At 40.3% G+C, this 15,995-nt stretch overlaps 1 protein-coding gene across 6 annotated transcripts in view; it reads right to left on the reverse strand.

Annotated features, from left to right (window-relative positions):
• Nucleotides 1-1,311: 1,311 nt before the first annotated feature.
• Nucleotides 1,312-15,995, reverse strand: part of LOC145357096 (homeodomain-interacting protein kinase 1-like) — a 119,947-nt gene continuing 105,263 nt past the window's right edge. For all 6 annotated transcript variants that reach the window (XM_080210209.1, XM_080210210.1, XM_080210207.1 and 3 more), the window contains 4 exons: nt 9,877-10,086; nt 8,745-8,995; nt 7,686-7,798; nt 1,312-7,389 (listed from right to left, as the gene is read on the reverse strand). In XM_080210209.1, the coding sequence (XP_080066335.1) occupies nt 6,907-7,389; nt 7,686-7,798; nt 8,745-8,995; nt 9,877-10,086 (1,057 nt within the window). In that variant the 3' untranslated portion in view covers nt 1,312-6,906. The remainder of the gene's footprint in view (nt 7,390-7,685; nt 7,799-8,744; nt 8,996-9,876; nt 10,087-15,995) is intronic.

Here is a 15,995-nt window from a genome sequence, read left to right on the forward strand (position 1 = left end):
GTTAAAATACCACTTTGTGGAGGAAATTGAGAAAGAACAGAAAGATTCCCTTGAGGCAGAAAGAAATTTGTTTAAGAAACGTGCAATAGGAACCAGGAAGTGTTCAGGTATAATTTGTGTTGATGGAGCATTACCTTGATTGATGTGCTCCTGGATGGGGAAAGTCTGGCAGATTTTTCCACTCTAGACCTCCAGATGCCTATTGGGCATCAGGTAAGGACAGGATTCTGCTCATTGGCAATACTGTACCACCGTCACCTCCATGTTCAGTGATGATAAAACGGACTGACTGTACGAGTACCAAGTTTGCTGAATAACAGGAAACAGTGGTTAGAAGTTGTTTTTCTGACAGGAGCCTTGATAGTATATAATGGGGTTCCACAGCGATTATTAAGAAGTCTGCTTTTCTTGATCTATGTCAAAGACCTAGACTTAGGTGTGCAGGGCAACTTTCAAAATTTGTGGATAACATTCAAGTGTTGTGAATTTAAATGAGGATAACGACAGACTTCAACAGGACATGGACAGACTAGCTAAATGGATGGATAGGGGGCAGATCACACTTATTGCAGACAAGTGCTAAGTGAAACATTTTAGAAAGAAGATTGCAGAGAGCAATTTAAAATGAAGGATGCTGGACACAGCACTTTAGCAAAGATGTGAAGACATTAACGACGGCGCAAAAATGATTGATGAAAACGTTCTGAGTATGCGATTTCAGTTAGGTAGATGAGTTGGCAAAGTTGGGGCCGTTCCCTTCAGATATGTTGCGAAGAGATTTAGAAAAGGTGCTCAAATTCGTAAGTGGCCCAGCCAGAGTAAATGGGGAAAAAATGTTTCCCATTGGCAGAAAGGGTGAGAACCAGGAAACAGTGGTTCGCATCTGGAAAAGCACTCCCTGAGAGTGAGATTGAGATAGATTCAATTGTGGATTTTGAAAGAAAAATTGGATTATCTGGAGTAGAACAATTTCCCAATTACAGGGAAGGAAGTAGGGTGAAAGTAGCTGAGGAGCTCTCTCAGAGAAAGGACACAGATACCAGAGGCTGAATGATCACCTTCAATCAGCCTATAATTCTGTTGTTTCCCTCCTATTGCTTTCAACCAATGCTAGGTTTAAAAGGTGGGAACTGAAGGTGTGTGCAATTTTCTCCTCTGACATTTTATTTGATTCAGATTTCTTTCTCTGGGTGGCTTACCTGGAATGTGAGAACAATGGAGGAAGAAACGCACTGAAAAGTCCAGGGGCACGTAACGCAAAACCACAGCTGGATTCTATGAGATTACATAAAATGATGCAGACACAAAAAATACACAAATGTAGCCCATTTTATTGGTAACGCAATGCATTTTTAACATATGTAGAAAATACTTCAATCAGAAGACAAGCTACTTTGGAAACCAAAGACAATATAACAGTGAATTACAAGATAAAACAGTTTCATCACAATGGACCCCTTTTCCCAGTTTAAAGTTAGTATTATGAACTTTTTTTTTAAATAACTATAATCTCTTTATCATTTGTTAAATTTATTATTTTACAATAACCTCTACAGTTTAACTGCCAGACTACCATAGAAAAATCAATCATTTCTATGAGCTGCCTACACATTACATGTGATAATCACATAGCTATATCAAAAAGTAAGAAACCGCAGTTCATACAAGAACTAGAGTAGCAAATAACATTATACAAACCAGTCAAATAACCTATTATAGCAATATCAATGATACAAGCCAAGTATGCTACTAACAATTGTTGCATTCGCTACAATCATACTATTAAAAAAAACACTAAAGTTCACCCACATATGATTAGCATTAGTAAATGCAGACACATACAGCAAAATAATGAGAACATGCTCCAGCCAACAGTAAATAATGACACACCCATATGTAATCATATATAAGTCAACCCTATAAATATATACTGTTTATATAGATTTTAAAGAGACAGTGCTTTTGCAGCCCTACACAGGTTATGTGAAACAAAATATCCTGGAAAACTGTTTGAATCAGTGCAGCAACTTTAAATTCCCGGAAATGTTCAGTTGAACTTAAATCAAAGTTGTTATAATGATCTAAAAATAAAGAAAAATCAATGTTTGGCTGTACAATTAGCTTGAAGTTATCCATGATTAATCTCGCTCTAAATCACAATCCCGCCATCCTCCCTTCAAAAAAATAGCAAGCAGCTGCGTTTGTATTTAAAAGTGGCTGTGATAAGATTCAATAGGTGTTGCTTAGATCCCATGTCAATTGTTTTGGATACAACCAGTGTGGGCCTCGGACTATCTCTTTAAATGTACATTTTAGATACTAAATGACTTACACAGGATACAGATGGTTTTCTTACAAAACATTGACAAAAAGTTTGTTACAAAGTAGTACGTAAAGGTGCGAGGACACTGGCAGGTTTACCTACAGGTCAGTTTGACCTGCTTTTAAGGTCAAAACCAGTGTTTATTCCTTGGGCAAATGTTTTCATAAATAAAAGTAAACTTCCAAAAGTTTGCATTTTGCTCCTCCCCACAAGAAAATCCCACAGAAATTTACCGTCCCAAAAGCAGGTTTGGCCATAAAGAATCCAGGGCTGGGCAGAAATCTAACAGGGCGGGAGTCTCCAATGGCAGCATTTGATAGTAATCAACAGTAGAAACTCAGCCTGTCATTAGTATTTTCCTGTGCTGCTAATTGTGGCCACTCCATGGAAATGGAGCAGCCCTCGTTTGTAGACAGGATAAAAGACAATGTGCATTTCAATCTGCAGCAAGTGCATTTTCCAATGACAGGACGTGGAACAGTAATTGATAGCAAAGATTACAAAGTGCATATCTGTAGTTTTTAAAAGATTAGATTTTCTTCAATCTCGTGTGCATGACTGTTAGCTTTATAAAAAAAAGTTCCATTTCATAGGCCAAACCTATCAAAATGCACTTCACTGCACCAAAAAGAGAGCTAATACAGCAGGACTATGAAATGCCACATCATGACAGCACTTTGCACAGTCTTGGTAGAGGTAAAAGTGGATTATTTGGCTCAGTAGGATTTCAATGCAAAAGTTACAGGATGTCAATATATCCACTCTCTGAATTCTAGAGGTTAATCCAGAAAGGACCGGGACAGGAGGGATACAGGAAATTGGAGATTTGAGAGATTGATCAAAATGAATATGACACAAAGCAGGGAAATTTAGCCTCTGCAAAATATTGAAGTAAGAATTACCAGACTTGAGCACCACTTTACCTCCCCATGAATAAGTGAATCACATTAACCTACTCAATGCAACACAACTTTGCTGTGCAGATTTTGCCTGCCTTTGGAGCTCTCTCCACGCCACTGAAGGTGTGTGCCTGCATGCTAAACCCAAATACAAAACAGGATTCACACCTATATTGTGCTCAGCTTAGAGAGAACAATATTCTTTTAATGGTCTAATTAGTCTATCCTCATACCTCGGCTTGCTTATACAAACCCAGCTTGTGATGATTAGAAAGCATGTGTTTCAATGCTCTTGCTATCTAAAAAGGTTCAGAAGATGGAGTGCTCTAAAAATTTCATATAAATATTTAACCTGGTTACAGAAGCATTGATGGAATGTTTGTTTCATGTTAGAAATTTAATTTTCTTTCAAACAAAAACATCTGAACCAGCAGGTTAGTGTATTCTGTAAACCCTCACATTTCTACCAGTTTGTCATTTTATAATGCTGGTATTGCGTGTGATAAATTTGAACGTAGAACTGTGCTCTCCAAATGTACGCATAAGGACTAAAGCCTTTCCTACAGAAACACCCACAAAACACCATCTCCTGTTCAACCTTGAAACAAGACAGGTTTTGCAACACCAGAGGTATTCGACATAGGAATTTTCAAAAAGCCATTTCTCTGGGAATTTGCCAGGCATTCATACATTAACATACGTTGCCAAGCACACATTAACGTACGTTGCCAAGCACACATTAACACCTTGCAACCTTATGAAGTCAGGGCATGAAATAAGAGAGTAAGAAAGAAAACAAAACAAAAATGGCTTTTATAAACACTTTCAACAGCAAATAAGGGAAGTAGTGTATGAAGCACTTTCCTTTCAAATACAGAGTGGAGCACGGAGCAGCTATTTTGCAAACAAGAACATCAGCTTGTTGGAATGAATAGCAGAATTTTTTTTTTATAAGTTGTACATTAAGATTAGCAAATACTTGCATATCTGTTAAGCAATACCACTTATTCCATGCCCTGCAAATGAGGCAGAATAAATAGCCTTTTCTTTGGTGTGATGAATATGTGCTTTACAGGCAGTTTGCCTGCATGAAGCCAAAATCTGGGTAGTCGCCTCTCAAAGGGTTTACTCAGAACAGCATCCCACTGCCACAAAGAATGTTAGCATCCATAAACTAGTGAAAAATAAAGTTAAAAAATTACACATCTATAAAGAACCACAACCACCTAAAGCTAATTGCACATATTTTTCCTCGTTCAAAAATTTATTAAACAAACCAAAATACTGCACTATCTCCACACAAATACGATATACGCAGCCATACCATTGTGACTTAATAAGGTAAAAATCAAAAGGAATTGAAGTTCAGAAGACAGTACATGGATACATGCATTTTCACATTCTAAGTAGCTTGCTGCATTAAAAAGAGCATATAATTATATGTGCCAAATGAAAAGAAAATAAAAACTTCAAAAGGGAAATAAGAATACTGTTCTAAATTCCATCTCCCTTTCTTAAAACTAAAATAAACATCAATTAAAATACTCAACTGATTTAGGTTATAAAAACACCAACTTCAACGATTTCAAATCTGTTTCCACAGCACAATACCCTTTCCTGTGCTACCCTCTCATCACTTTGTTTTGTACTCCCGAGAGGCCTTCCATGCACACACAAGTCCAAATGATCTAACTGTAACAAGTTGGGATTTTCTAAAGCACAGTGTAAAAGTTTTAATTTAACGTACTATGTAAAAATCTGTTAAGGCACTAACTAGGGGAAAGAACTCATCAAATAAACCCCCACAACATTCACACCTGTGCAAAAACTGAGTCAAAGAATTACTCCCATCCAGAACACACAGATGATGCCTGTTCTGCAACCACTTTTCAAACACAATTACTTTTTCATCAGTGCTACAACATTTACTAAAGTTCCAAAATGTATCTAAAGACATTGCATGTACATTCCAACATGTTCCAACTTAATTTCTCTTAAAATGACAGGTACATAAAAAAAATCCCTCTGGGTGATCATGTAACTAAATCTTGAGTTACTAGAAATACGGAATTCAAGTATCATAATTTATATTTTCCATCAAAGACTGTTGTAGCTAGTTCTGTTGGAAGTTAAGAGTCACATGTCTTGCTTCTGCAGCTCTGATGCTAAAGCTGTATTAGTCGCTGGAACTAATCTAACTAGACCTATACATAAATAGGATATTATAACACTAATGTCACTTTATCTTCCACAAGCGCAAATGACCTAACAAAAAGCCACAGGCACTAGTGATTGAAAGTCTTTAGTGAACTGATGAGTAATAGACCTTCAATCCTGTGTGACACACTAAGGGAATATGTTAGAAAGGAGAGATCTCAAAATGGTTCAGGAACATGATGTGGAATATGATTTAACATCAATTTGGGATGTGTGCATTCATATAGTTCTCAGTTATGTAAATCAGCACTGCTGATGCCCAAATGAAAGCTACACGGCACACTAAGGTTCTGGCAGTGATGTAAGTGCCAGAATATACACTTCGATACCGTGTCACTACTTTGAACACAGGTATGTGCTGTACAATTAAAATTTACACCTGTTCTCCGCAGGATTAAAGCACAAGTGATTTGGAAGAACTTACTCAATTTTTTTTTAAAGAGTACGGCAGTGACCCCTTTTTCACCCGATTTCCCAACTTTAAGACAAGCTTCCTAAAATCATTTAACGTGAGCCGTACATCTTAAGTCATCAAGAACTCAGCAGCTCTTGACCATGATGAAAAAAAACAGGCAAGAGAAGTTTACAGAAGCAACTAGATAAAAGTATGTTCACAGAAACAGTGATTAAATGGCTCTTAAGCCTGCAGCTTTAAATAAAGCTCACTAATCCTGTATGGACGGCAGCTCCATCAGCATATCACAGCTGACTGAAATGCTCATGGGAATCATTTCTTACCAGAGCAGGTCAATCTGTTTTCATACTTAATTACACTTCGTACTGTTCAGAAACCAATACTTTAAGAAATCCAGATTAATACAAAGTTAATATTGTGACAATACTCTAAAAACGTGACATTCCAAACTATTTTATACACTTTTCAAAAAATGTCATCTTTTCTTTAAGCCCTTTCACAAATGTTGAAAATAAACTAAAACAGTGATATGCTTGGAGGCGTCCATTAATGCGTTACATAAATCAGGATTAGTTTAGGCTTCAACGTTCCAATCAAATCAAACAGGGCATCCATTACTTCCCATTTTATTATGTAATAGGCCTAGAAAAAATGCATTCTTCAAACTTCCCAAGCAATAGTATTAACACTTTCAGCAGCATAAACCCATTTCAAGTAGCAGTTTCATCAGTGTGTTCAGGCAAAGAGCTGGCTAAAGTAAAGCAACAGTACATTTAAAAACAAACAGCAATTCTGTTGGTTCTGAAAATTCTCAAATTATTGTAAAATGTATTTAAAATGTGGTCTATTTCCAATGTCCTTTTTTTTAAAAAAGGTTAAAAACCAAGTCTCCTCACTGCTGGATGTTCTGCAGACATGTGACCCAGTTCGGAAGCAAAACATGACACCACAGAAGAGTCCTGTCTAATGGAATGAAGCGCACTCCTCCTTCATACAAAACTGGATTAGTCTAGATCTCATACAGTAGCACAGCACATTTGGAAATAAGAGAGCTACAGATAAGAATACTGATTTATTTTAGTGGGACTGAGTGGATAGCCAGCATAAAGAGTAGGCGCCCTGGAAGCATTAATGTATGACTGGGTGGCAAACGGATGCTGGTACTGGCTGGGAGCAACGCTGGCAGATGGCAGAAGACTAGGACCCATGCTGACTGGCACCTGTTGGAGGAGACTGGTTGGATGAGCTGTGTATGTGGCTTGTTGCATGGCATGTCTGGAGGAGTTTTGTTGGTTCAGAAGATGGGCCATGGAACTGGAAGTTGCCAAGGCAGCAGCAGTTGGTGTGTAGGTATACATGTGGGCTTGTCCTGAAAGGTGCGTTGGGGCTGATACTGCTGTCAGGTGAGGATGAACACCCGGATGAGTGGGACTGTTATGCTGGAAAGAGTATGGAGGTTGAGCAAGAGTTGGTGTCACATACGCCTGTTGCCTGCGGGGAGCAGGGTTTACGCTTCTCTCTTGAGATTGTTGGACCTGAAAGGGAATAAAAAGAAAGTGATAACTTTTCCTTTCAAACATGTTATAACTCTGCTACCTAAAGCGGCCTTCTGAAGAAGTAGTAGTTTTATAGGTATCGTTGGATTGTGATTAGGTGGATTCACCAAGCTAAATTGCCCCTCAGTTTACCAAACAGGTGCTGACGTGTGGCGATTGGGGGATTTTCACAATAATTTCATTGCAACGTTAATGTAAGCTTACTTGTGACACTAATAAATAAACTGAAATATAAAACTCGTGTCGCCCATAAAAAACCTCAAAAGACTACATACCTGACTAAGATTCAGAGGTTGCCGTTGACGGTACATGGTTGGTGTTGTTGAGCTTGAAGTTTGCCCACTCATAGGCATCCCTGTTTTAGCCTTATAAACATTCGAGAAAAAACCTAAAGTACACAGGAAATACAGAAGTGAGTAAACAAATCAACACTGAAAACACCTGCCAAGTTTCAATCTCCTTAAATGAAAGTAGCAAAAAATCAGACCAGCGTGGAAGAGAAATAAGGAACTAGCTACACAAGCTAACTTATTTGGACCCCAATAAACCAAATCCAAAGCATCAAAACCATTTCCTTCTTGTAGGATTAGGTTTTTCCCATGGCAAGCAAAGCTGACAAGTAGTGAATGCAATATCCACTTGGAAAACCTTTCCACCAAATGAACATTGCTGAATCAAGTCATTGCGATAAAACAGGTCATTTTCTGACCGTCCCCTGTTGAAATTCAAAAATCATAGAACACCATGTGGGAAAAGGAATATTTTCCCTTGAATACCTTTGCAATGAAAGCAGTTGAAAAGGAACCTAAAAGACTGATTGAGAGAACTTTAAAGTCTCTTAAAACATAAATATCAAGTGCTGCTATCAAATAAGTACATACACTGGTACTCAATGTCAACATATTAGTACAACCATAAATGTTTGTGTTTGTCTCAATAAGCTTCTAAAACTAAACAAGTGCAGAAACTGGTATTTCAAGGATTTATATGGTAATTGTTTCCAACTTGAAAGATAAGTGGTGATCACTTTAACATTAGTGGAGACCATATTTTTATGGGAGACAAAAATTGTCAAGGGGAGGGGGACGAAAAGAAGGGATTTTCAATTTGTATATTTTAAATACTAAAATGTATAATGGAAATATGATGAGCAGATTTGGGTGCCCTGGTGTCTGCTGGTTTGAGGAATTTCATTTTGAAGCCAATTATACATTTAAGAACTCCAATTTTAATTGATGCCGAATAAGCGTTTGAAGCAAGATGACATGATCTGACTTAAAATTACTACAACTTTGCATTGCTGAAAGCACTTTGGTACATAATTACATTCCTACCTGACAAGCTGTTGCTTTCTCCCATACTGTCACTGACTTGGGGCTTCAAAGGCTGTACAATGATGGTGCGAGATCCTGAATTATGACAGGTATCCAATGTCCTTTTAGAGACGTCCTGTGTACTGCTGATAACCTGCGTTGCTCGAGGGCGTTCGCACGGATAGGGACTGTTACTATTTGAGGAGTCAGATTCTAAAGAATCATGAACAGTGACGTAACTGATGACATTTGATCTCGGTTTCATACCAGAGCTACGAAGGAAAAAAGGAAAACAAACGTTTACACAGAGATAGTCTGGCCATCCCAATACCCTCAGAAACTCAATCGCCAGAAATAGATAATGGAGGTCCATTAGATTGATCTCCACTTTCCTCCTTTTCTGCTCTTGATCAATAGCCCTTACTTTGTAATCCTAATAACTTTGATAAGTCCTCCTGCACAAGCAGTTCTATGGGAATGAATGGCAGTGTTGTTGATCAGTATGGTTTCAATTTCAAAACTTCGATCTGCCACCAAATTATCCAACACCAAGATTCTTCGTCTTGATCAACATCCACTGAATATTGCTGGGAAGTGTGTGGGGAAGTCAGACAAAGACAACATTGAAGTCAGCAATGGTGTTGCTTTTCCCAAGATCAAGAATTAGCCAATACCATATCTAGGCTTAAAGGAAAAGGCTAACTTGTGAAGAACCAGAAGATCAGTGCCACTTGTAGATCATAATTCAGCTGGGAGTTAGGGAGAAAAGCAAAAAAGCTGAACAAAAGAAGTTAAAAGTATTGATGGTAACCACTCAAAAAGTAGGATTTAGTCTTTTCTTAGATCTGAATTCATTGACACTAAGATCCTAGCGATTATTTTATGACCAATGTGCAGCATTTAAATTTGCAGCTTCATTTACAGAGACATAAAGAATCTTTCTATTGAATTTGAATTGAAAATACTTTCAAGTCTATTCAGAGCCAGGTTTCATGGCAAATGAACCATGCTCTGATGAGACACAAAGAGGACCTGAATATCCTTTGCTTCCCATCCGAAGTCAGGCATGCTTTCGCTATCTAGGTTGCATTCGTAAATAGTATGGGCAGTATCTCCCTATCTTGTAATTGTTAACGTATAGCAATATACCTACCTCCCAACCTTCTGCTTTGTTTCTTCCTCTTCATCGGTGTCACTACGGATGGTGATAACACTGACAGCAGGGCTGGGTGTGTCAGGAATCACAATGGTCTGTCGCTGATGATCTAGCGTTGTGCTGCAGTATGGAGAAGGTGCACTTGAAGGACTGTTTTGAACCACCATGTATGTTTGAGAGGGAGCGACATCCAACACAGGAACATTTCTGATAGAAATCGAGTAACAGCCAAATTTATTGTGGAAACCAGTGACTTGAGATTTGAAATTTAAAATCATCAGTTAAATTTGTTGCTCAAGCCCCATTCAAGAATTAATCAAACTCATTTCAATATTATATAAATGCATTATTTCTACGAAGCTACACTGAGCTCGTTGTACAAAAAAACCTTTTTGCGCAGTGCACCAAAAGCACACAATGCGAATTCACATTCATTTATCTGTGGTTATTTGGATGTAACTAGCTTCAAAAATTAGTGTTGAATTCACCATGTAGAATATGATGTTATTTCAGGGAATTACTGTTTTTCACAATACAACTGAATTGAGACTCATCGTACACCCATAGCACTTCATATAGAAAATGGTGAGTATACAATGCATGTGGATCAGGTGTTATTTAATTCCAGAGGATTATTATCTGTAATTTCAAATTCACATGTAGAATATCAAATTCCGCTCCTTACTATTTTTGAAAACTGATTTTTTTGCGAATTTCTTTTCTTGTAGGAGGTTGACTCCTGCACCCACCAGAACTGGGAATAAGCATATGCAAGACTACTTAGTGAGTGTTGACAGGGTGCTGAACCAAAATCTGTCTTACCCAATGCATTTACAGGTGCACTTATCAGCAAGGGGCACTGAATAGAGTCATAGAGGTTTACAGCATCAAAACAGACTCTTTGGCCCAACTTGTCCATGCTACCCTTTTTTTTTTAAACTCCCTAAACTAATCCCAATTGCCTGCATTTGGTCATATTCATCTTACCAATGTAACTGTCTAAATGCTTTTTAAAGTACAAAATTGTTTTCACCTCTATTATTATTTCTGGCAGCTTGTTCCAGACACTCACCACCCTCTGTGTGAAAAAATTGCCACTCTGGACACTTCTGTATCTCTCCCCTTAAATCTATGCCCTCTAATTTTAGAGTCCTCTACCTTTGGGAAAAGATATTGACTATCTAGCTGATCTGTGCCCCTCATAATTTTATAGACCTCTATGAGATCGCTGCTCAGCCTTCTACACTCCAGAGAAAAAAGTCCCAGTCTATCCAGCCTCTCCATATAACTCAAACCATCAAGTCCCAGTAGCATCCTAGTAAATCTTTCCTGCACTCTTTCTAGTTTAATAATATTCTTTCTATAATAAGGTGACCAGAACTGTACACAGTACTCCAAGTGTGACCTTACCAATGTTTTGTGCAACTTCAACAAGACGTCCCAATTCCTGCACTCAATGTTCTGGCAAATGAAACCAAGCATGCTGAATGTGTTCTTCACCACTCTGTCCACCTGTGACTCCACTTTCAAGGAGCTATGAACATGTACCCATGTAATGCGGGAGTTTGCTGGCTGATTTCTTCCTCTAACTCATGGTTCAACTGAACTGTCAAAGTATAGACCAGGAATGGAACGATTGACCTTAAAGGTTTATAGAAATCAGCTACACGCTACCAACTCAGCTACTTGGAAGCTGGTACCTTTGTTTAGTTAACAAGCTTCTATATTAGAAATTGTCATGTACTAGTTTCATTTGTACAATGTACAAGTGTTCAGTGCAACAACCACTGCAGGTGGCCCCTTCCTTAATATTTTAACTCTTTGGTACAAACAGAAATTATTAGGAAGGCAGAACAGTTAATAAGTTTGGAAATGCACAGAAATTTCTGACTTCAATTTAAGAACATAAGAACATAAGAAATAGGAGCAGGAGTAGGCCAACTAGCCCTTCGAGCCTGCCCCGCCATTCAATAAGATCATGGCTGATCTGTCGTGGCTCAGTTCCACATTCCCGCCCTCTCCCCATAACCCTTAATCCCCTCTCTTATCAAAAACCCATCAACCCCCATCTTAAAAATATTTAGCGAGGCAGCCTCCACCACTTCAACGGGCAGAGAATTCCAGAGATTCACCACCCTTTGAGTGAAGAAGCTCCTCCTCAACTCCGTTCTAAACCACCCCCCCTTTATCTTGAGGCTGTGCCCCCTAGTCCTACTGTCCTTTCTGAGCGGGAAGAGTCTCTCCACCTCTATCCTATCCATCCCATTCATCATCTTATATGTCTCAATGAGATCTCCCCTCATTCTTCTAAACTCTAATGAGTACAAGCCTAGTTTATTTAGCCTCTCCTCATAGCTCAACCCCCTCAACTCCTGTATCAGCCTAGTAAACCTCCTCTGCACTCCCTCCAAGGCCAAAATATCCTTGCGTAAGTGCGGCGACCAAAACTGCACACAGTACTCCAGCTGCGGCCTCACCAATGCCCTATACAGCTGCAGCAAGATCTCCCTACTTTTATATTCAATCCCTCTCGCTACGAAGGCCAGCATCCCATTCGCCTTCCTGACCACCTGCTGCACCTGCAGGCTGAGTTTTTGCAACTCATGCACAAGGACCCCGAGGTCCCTCTGCACCATCGCCTGCTGCAGTTTTTCGCCACGTAAGTAATAGTCCTTCCTACCATTATTCCTACCAAAGTGGACCACCTCGCACTTGCCAACATTAAATTCCATTTGCCAGTTCCTGGCCCATTCGCCCAGCCTATCTAGATCCTTCTGCAGACTCTCCACACCCTCCGCGCAATTTGCCGTTCCACCAATCTTGGTGTCATCAGCAAATTTCGACACCCTACACTCGGTTTCCTCCTCCAGATCATCTATATAAATGGTAAATAGCTGAGGCCCCAGCACCAACCCCTGGGGCACTCCACTAGTCACCAACCGCCAATCCGAATAGCACCCATTAACCCCCACTCTCTGCCTCCTATTTGACAACCAATCCTCTATCCACGCTAACACCCTACCCCCAACTCCATGTCCCCTGACCTTCTGCAATAACCTCTTGTGAGGTACCTTGTCAAACGCCTTCTGAAAATCAAGAAAGACCACATCCACCGGCTCTCCTCTGTCCACCGCCCTAGACACATCCTCATAGAACTCCAAAAAATTTGTCAGACACGACTTCCCCTTAACGAAACCATGCTGCGTCTGCTCTATCAAGCAATTCCCCTCAAGATGCCTCGCTATTTCCTCCTTGATGACAGATTCTAACATTTTACCTACAACAGACGTTAAACTGACCGGCCTATAATTCCCTGCCTTTTGCCTGCCACCCTTCTTAAACAACGGCGTAACATTAGCCGTTTTCCAATCTTCCGGCACTTCCCCGGAATCCAGCGACGTTTGGAAAATAACCACCAAGGCATCCACTATCACCTCCGCCATTTCTTTCAGAACCCTCGGATGCATTCCATCCGGTCCTGGGGACTTGTCCACAATCAGTCCCTCCAGTCTGTCGAGCACTGCCTCTCTAGTAACAATAATGTCATTGAGACCCTCCAGTTCCTTGTACTTTCAAATTCTCTGCACGCTTTCCAGATGATTTTTGCTCAACACTCAGCAGAATTTATTTTGATATGTGAAGAATTATTTTAAGTTCAAGAGCTCCTATAATGGAATTCCAATCATTCATTAAATCAGAAAGGATTTCATCACTGTTTCCAATTCAGAAGGTAGTGCACGGAAGTAGCTGTTAATTCCACAGAATCACAAGTTTTATCCATTTCACCAGCCACTAATTAATACTTCTTAGAAAGTGCTGAACCTTGCAATAAAAATACCTTTCCAATCCATCAACCCACCACTTCTATCTTAAGAAGTTGAATTTCCAAGAGGAAAAATAGTTTAAATTTCCCCATAGAATGTAAGACGGTTGAATGCATTCATGAAACAGAACACTACACATCATAAACCGTGCAAGAGGAACATTCCTTGCATACACTGAAATGAAAACCTGATCATAATCTTTAATTGCTCTGTACATTTATTGTATTTGTTTACTTTTTTGCCAGAAAATTGAACATGTGGCCTCTTTGCAAAAGAAACCACATCCAGAACTTGGTTCTTCAATAGTGTCCTACAAATTTTACCAATCTCCGCCGTAATAATTTCTCCAGCTTTAAACATAAGAACATAAGAACATAAGAAATAGGAGCAGGAGTAGGCCATCTAGCCCTTCGAGCCTGCCCCGCCATTCAATAAGATCATGGCTGATCTGTCACTGCTCAGTTACACTTTCCCGCTTTCTCCCCATAACCCTTAATCCCCTCTCTTATCAAAAACCCATCAACCCGCGTCTTAAAAATATTTAGCAAGGCAGCCTCCACCACCTCAACGGGCAGAGAATTCCAGAGATTCACCACCCTTTGAGTGAAGAAGTTCCTCCTCAACTCCGTTCTAAACCGCCCCTGTAGCCCACAGTATTTTTATTAGTTGTACAATCTCTACAATGCTGAAGGAGGCCATTCAGCCCATCGAGTCTGCACTGACTCTTCAAAAGAGCATCTTACTGAGCTAAGTATATAAGATAATAAGAACATAGAGCATTACAACACAAACAGGCCCTTCGACCCACAAGTTGCGCCAATCACATCTATACCTACCAAGCCATAGAACTATCTGTAACTTTCAATGCCATTAGATCCCATATACTTATCCAGAAGTCTTTTAAAAGACCCCTGCGAGTTCGCCTCTACCACCACCGATGGCAGCCGATTCCACTCACTCACCATCCTCTGAGTAAGAAACTTTCTCCTAACATCTCCTTTGTACTTGCTTCCCAGCACCTTAAACCTGTGTCCTCTCATAGCGACCATTTCAGCCCTGGGAAATAGCCTCTGAGAATCCACCCTATCTATTCCTCTCAACATTTTATAAACCTCTATCAGGTTGCCTCTCAACCTTCGTCTCTCCAGGGAAAAGAGACCTAGCTCCCTCAACCTATCTTCATAAGGTATGCCTCCCAATCCAGGCAACATCCTTGTAAATCTCCTCTGCACCCTCTCAACAGCTTCCATGTCCTTCCTGTAGTGAGGCGACCAGAACTGCGCACAGTACTCCAAGTGGGGTCTGACAAGGGTCCTATAAAGTTGCAGCATTACCTCCCAACTCCTAAACTAAATCCCTCGATTAATGAAGGCCAGTACACCATACGCCTTCTTGACCACATCCTCCACCTGCGAGGCCGATTTAAGAGTCCTATGGACCCGGACCCCAAGATTCTTCTGCTCTTCAACCCAGCTAAGACTCCTACCCTTGATATTGTACTCCTGCATCCCGTTGGTCCTGCCAAAATGGACCACTACACATTTATCCGCATTGAAGTCCATCTGCCACTTCTCCGCCCAGTCTTGCAACTTCAGACATCCCTCCAGACTATCCACAACACCACCAACCTTTGTATCATCAGCGAACTTACTAACCCATCCCCCCACTTCCTCATTCAGGTCATTTATGAAAATGGCAAACAGCAAGGGTCCTAGAACAGATCCCTGGGGCACTCCACTGGTGACCGACCTCCATGCAGAAAAAGACCTATCCACAACCACTCTCTGCCTTCTGCAGGCAAGCCCGTTCTGGATCCACAAGGCCAAAGCCCCTTGGATCCCATGCCCTCTCACCTTCTCAAGAAGTCTTGCATGGGGGACCTTATCAAACGCCTTGCTGAAGTCCACTGCTCTTCCTTCGTCAATGTGTTCAGTCACATTTTCAAAGAACTCAACTAGGCTCGTAAGGCAAAACCTGCCCTTGACAAAGCCGTGCTGACTATTCCTGATCATTCTAAACTTCTTTAAATGCTCATAAATCTTGTCCCTCAGAATCCTCTCCAACTTACCAACGACTGAGGTCAGACTCACCGGTTGGTAATTTCCCGGGCTATCCCGGTTCCCTTTCTTGAAAATAGGAACCACATCCGCAATCCTCCAATCCTTCGGAACCTCTCCCATCTCCATCGACGATGCAAAGATCATCGCCAGGGGCTTTGCAATTGCTTCCCTCACCTCCCACAGTAACCTGGGGTACATCCCATCCAGTCCTGGCGACTTATCTATCTTGATA

The sequence above is a fragment of the Carcharhinus amblyrhynchos genome, chromosome 22 (assembly GCF_965287045.1).
Source record: "Carcharhinus amblyrhynchos chromosome 22, sCarAmb.v2.hapA, whole genome shotgun sequence".
In the NCBI taxonomy this organism is placed as follows: Eukaryota; Metazoa; Chordata; class Chondrichthyes; order Carcharhiniformes; family Carcharhinidae; genus Carcharhinus; species Carcharhinus amblyrhynchos.